Source organism: Macrobrachium rosenbergii, chromosome 16 (genome assembly GCF_040412425.1).
Source record: "Macrobrachium rosenbergii isolate ZJJX-2024 chromosome 16, ASM4041242v1, whole genome shotgun sequence".
Lineage (NCBI taxonomy): Eukaryota > Metazoa > Arthropoda > Malacostraca > Decapoda > Palaemonidae > Macrobrachium > Macrobrachium rosenbergii.
Window position 1 is genome coordinate 11,721,226 of NC_089756.1, and position 4,148 is coordinate 11,725,373.

Below are 4,148 nucleotides of genomic sequence, written 5' to 3' on the forward strand. Positions count from 1 at the left end.
TGTCATAAACGTTGCGTCGGTTTGTCTTCCTCCCCATCAATCAGAACTTCTCCAATAGCGACGTCTCCTGATCTTTAAGTTTCCTGATCACATTTTCAACTTAATCAGAACTTGGCAAATTCACGTGTCTCCTATATCAAGATGTTATCCATTATTGTTCTTCGTTACTACTCTTAAGGTTTGAGGATTCGTCATCCACATAGCCTTTTTCGTAAATGCGTCTCTTTTGTTCGCAAAAGTATTTTGATTTTCTTTTCCAGAAGGAAATAAGGGTTAAATTTAGTAAACCCGATGTTTATGTAAGTTGTGACTACCAAGAGAAAAAGTTGTTTCTTTAAAATGAAAATTGAAAAATTTTGTTTTCTTTGTAAAATTTACACAGCAACATATGTTCAGTACTACTCTCTCTCTCTCTCTCTCTCTCTCTCTCTCTCTCTCTCTCTCACACACACACACACACACACACACACACACACACACACACACACACACACACACACACACACACACACCTACCTTTCATCATCAGTACGAAAGTCTCCTACTTATCAACGTCCTTGTGTTTCTCTTCCTCTGCTATTTTGTCCACCAAACATTTTCTAGACCCCCCCCCCCGCGTCTGCTCCCTTCCAAGACTTATGAAATAACCCCTTTTCTCAACCTCGAGGTTCCTCTCAGCTGCGATGACCTTCTTGCGAGACACTTCTTCTATCTTGACCTTTTATCCTTATTCGACGTGTACAACTGCCTATCTCTGCAGTTTACATTTTTTTTTTTTTTTTTTTTTTTTACGAAAAGTCAGTTCTAGTGTTTGTCTATCTTTGTCTTCAAAAGGGGAAACAACTCATTGTAACAATAACTGAAACTGATTCTGACCAACATCCCAAGAGGAAACTGGGTGAAAGGATGTCAGAAATTTTAGCTCATTCCTTCTCATGAAAACTTATAAAAATTCTGTATTAATGATCGCCTAACGTTTAACTATAATAACAACAGACTAAGTTCTATAAACAGCTTTGAAGCTTGAATTTTAATTCATTGACTCCCTGTGGGCTTGTTACATGTGAAATGGATTCATCTTCTGAATAATAAAAGTAAAATGACACCCTGTTGAGCCCGCAGATGTTTATTGAAAACTGCCAGGCTCCCTTAGTAGCAATATGATACAAACCTAAGATGTTTCATAGGGTATATAACATTCTTGTTTTGGTTGATATTCTCCTTCCTAATATATATGTGATTCAAAAACACTAACCAAACTTGATTTTCTTAGAGACTTTCATAATCTCGAAAACCTAGACAATTGGTGTAAAGATCTAAATTGGGGCTTTTATTACTTTTTAAAATTTCGCTAATCCTTTTCTAAATACTAAATTTTGTTAAATTTCATGTACTTTTCTCAGTTGCACTTCTTCAGATGAACAGAAATTAACCCGTACGGTTCCTGTTGCCAATGGTTATGTTTGTGTGTGTTGATTGCAGTCAGCACAGTCCAGTCCCCCCCCACCCACTTCCAGGGGTCTGTAAGGTCCTAAAATCTCTTGTGTGAACCTTTATACAAGTACAGTACAGCACTTGGCATAAATAACTAAATTCACAAATGAAGGAAGTTTCAGACTGCTGAGTTGTTAGATATAAAATAGATTTGCATCATCAATAAGTTGAATTTTTGGTGTGTATGCCTCTGAGCTTTCGCATGTTTTGGAATGGCATAAAGAATTCTTTGTTTTATGCCTTTTGTATATAATTATCTTTTATGCTAGAATAATCACAGTTTATATGTCTACGTCTGTCATCAAAGATTTTTAGTGGAATTCTTAATTATTTAACAGTAAACTGTAATTGATACATGAACATGAAACTACTCCAGGTTTTTACAAAAAAATATATATTTCCTTCCAGGGTCCCCTCATAGCTGCTTATGCCAATGGATATCACTGAGGAATAGAACAGAGTAAGTATTTTAATTAGTTTAGATGGCTTGTCGATTAGTGCTGGTGATCCGTAGTTTGTCATTTGTTGGTGTAGTTCTTGATATCGTAACCTGTCGACTCCAAATACTTAATGTCTATACATGTGAACAAGTAATATTTCTATTAAAAAAAACGGTAATATCATGAACCTTACAGCGCATATTCATATTTTTTATTAGTTGTATTTCGACAGTACTATATATTTTGGATAGCATTTTAGACTCAGGGTATCTAAAGTATGGCGTACTACATAACAACAACTTTTAACATGTTAGTATTACGTGTGATTTTTTAATTATTTAACACTGCTGGAATCCTAGAGGAATGAATGAACACTGCCTGGAATTATTGACGTTGGACGTAAACAAATCTGCTTAGGTTTGTTTACACACTTAACATACTAACCATTCGTCTTTCTCATTTCTCCCGACAGATAAGCCGCGCATCGCAGTATAGTTGTCAATATAGACTGGCTAGGTGGTGATTCTTCGATTACTATCGAGTAGGGTTCCTGTTTGGACACTGCTGCTCCACCAACCAACGCTCGCCATCTTTTTCACCAAACCTCCCGACAACACCACCACCACCGCCACCACCACCAAAAACGGCACGGGTCTTCATAACCAAGGTGGTTGGTTTGACTACTATTTGTACCGCCACCACTACTTCTACTACTACTACTACTACTACTACTACTACTACTACTACTATATCACGACCACTACTGTCCTCTCCACCCATACCGGAACACTTCTTCACAACCGCGGAAGTCCCCTCCCCCCCCATGTCTTCTCTTGCGACTCGCCAACACTTCTCCGATAATTTTCATCATCATCTCTCCTACGAATTTCTCCGATGAGGAGACGTCAGTGCATCCACACACACCACCACCACCTACGCACCTTTTCTCATCCCAGTTGCCTCCGGATATCCTTTCTCTGGAACGACAGAAAACGAAGGAAAGAAACCCACAAAAAAAAAAACCATCATCGCTTGATGCGTCAAAGATGTCTTATATATCTGTGGCACGAAATTATCATCATTATTCTTCGTGTCTTCTAACCCTCCCCCCATCACCAGCCGCCCCATTGCTCTTTGCTTCCTCCCCTGAGATGGGAGGAAGGCTTTGTTTTTTTTAACACGTTTTTTTTTTTTTTTGAAGGGGGTGGAGGATAAGTGCCGTTTCAAAGGCCTTCTGGAACTGTCCGAACACTTCAAAACTGGAGCACACTCCTCTGGTTTTTTTTTTTTTTTTTTTTTTTTTTTTTAAGCTCTCCAGCCTGTGAAAACCTCTGTGGTCCGGTCTAGGACAAGTATCTGTGGCGGCGAAGATGTCAAATGCCGTGTTGCTTCGAGATGATATTATATATAAATATAAAAAACACAAAAAAACTACAAAAAAATAAGTAAACTATGGAGTGCTCTTCTCTTTCTCCAACTATGATAAGAAAAAGGGCTTCAGTACATAAGCCTACTGATGATTCTTTTCCATGGCAAATTTGAATATAATATAATATAAATAATAATAATAATAATAATAATAATAATAATAATAATAATGATTAATAATAAAGCTTTACAGCAGTGGTCAATGTACTCAACATACTATTGTTATTATTGCATGTAAAAGTGAGTTGGAAGTTGGTATCTCTATATATAGACAACTGTGGCTAGCCATTTAAGTTCGTGTACATACAAAAGGTGTTGCATCCGTTGAAATAATATTGTTCTGGTTGCTTTACTATATTATATTATATGTGACGGGGTTAGTCATTTTGAATGGATTGCATTAGCGGAACATAAATAGTTGTATGGCCGTCTTTTCCTCACATTAATGGAAAAGGAAAGATCTTTGAGCGGACCGTCATCTTTTCAAAGTAGATTTTTAAAGTCATAAAAAGGAAGAAAGTTCAAAATAACGGATCTCGGCACTTTAATACTAATACTAATAATATTATTGATTAACATTAATGATAATTAATAATTATTAATGATAATATTAATATACTCACGTTCACACCTCGTTAGGAATAATTAGAAAAAATAAAAATTTTAAATGTACAGGGTAAAAGAAAAGGCTATAGAAGCAGAGTATTATTACTAGAGGAAGAAAACCAATAAATATTTCGAAGTTTTATCGCAGGTGAAGAAGATCGATTGATTGATTGATACCTC

At 36.4% G+C, this 4,148-nt stretch overlaps 1 protein-coding gene across 4 annotated transcripts in view; it reads left to right on the top strand.

Moving 5' to 3' along the window:
• Rbp6 (RNA-binding protein 6) overlaps positions 1 to 3,487 on the top strand; it is a 1,287,678-nt gene extending 1,284,191 nt beyond the window's left edge. For 3 of the 4 annotated variants that reach the window (XM_067118389.1, XM_067118390.1, XM_067118392.1), the window contains 2 exons: positions 1,903 to 1,954; positions 2,407 to 2,956. In XM_067118389.1, coding sequence (XP_066974490.1) covers positions 1,903 to 1,941 — 39 coding nt within the window. In that variant the 3' untranslated portion in view covers positions 1,942 to 1,954; positions 2,407 to 2,956. Of the gene's footprint in view, positions 1 to 1,902; positions 1,955 to 2,406 lie in introns of all 4 variants that reach the window. The other variant, XM_067118391.1, reaches the window with a different exon arrangement.
• Positions 3,488 to 4,148: the final 661 nt, after the last annotated feature.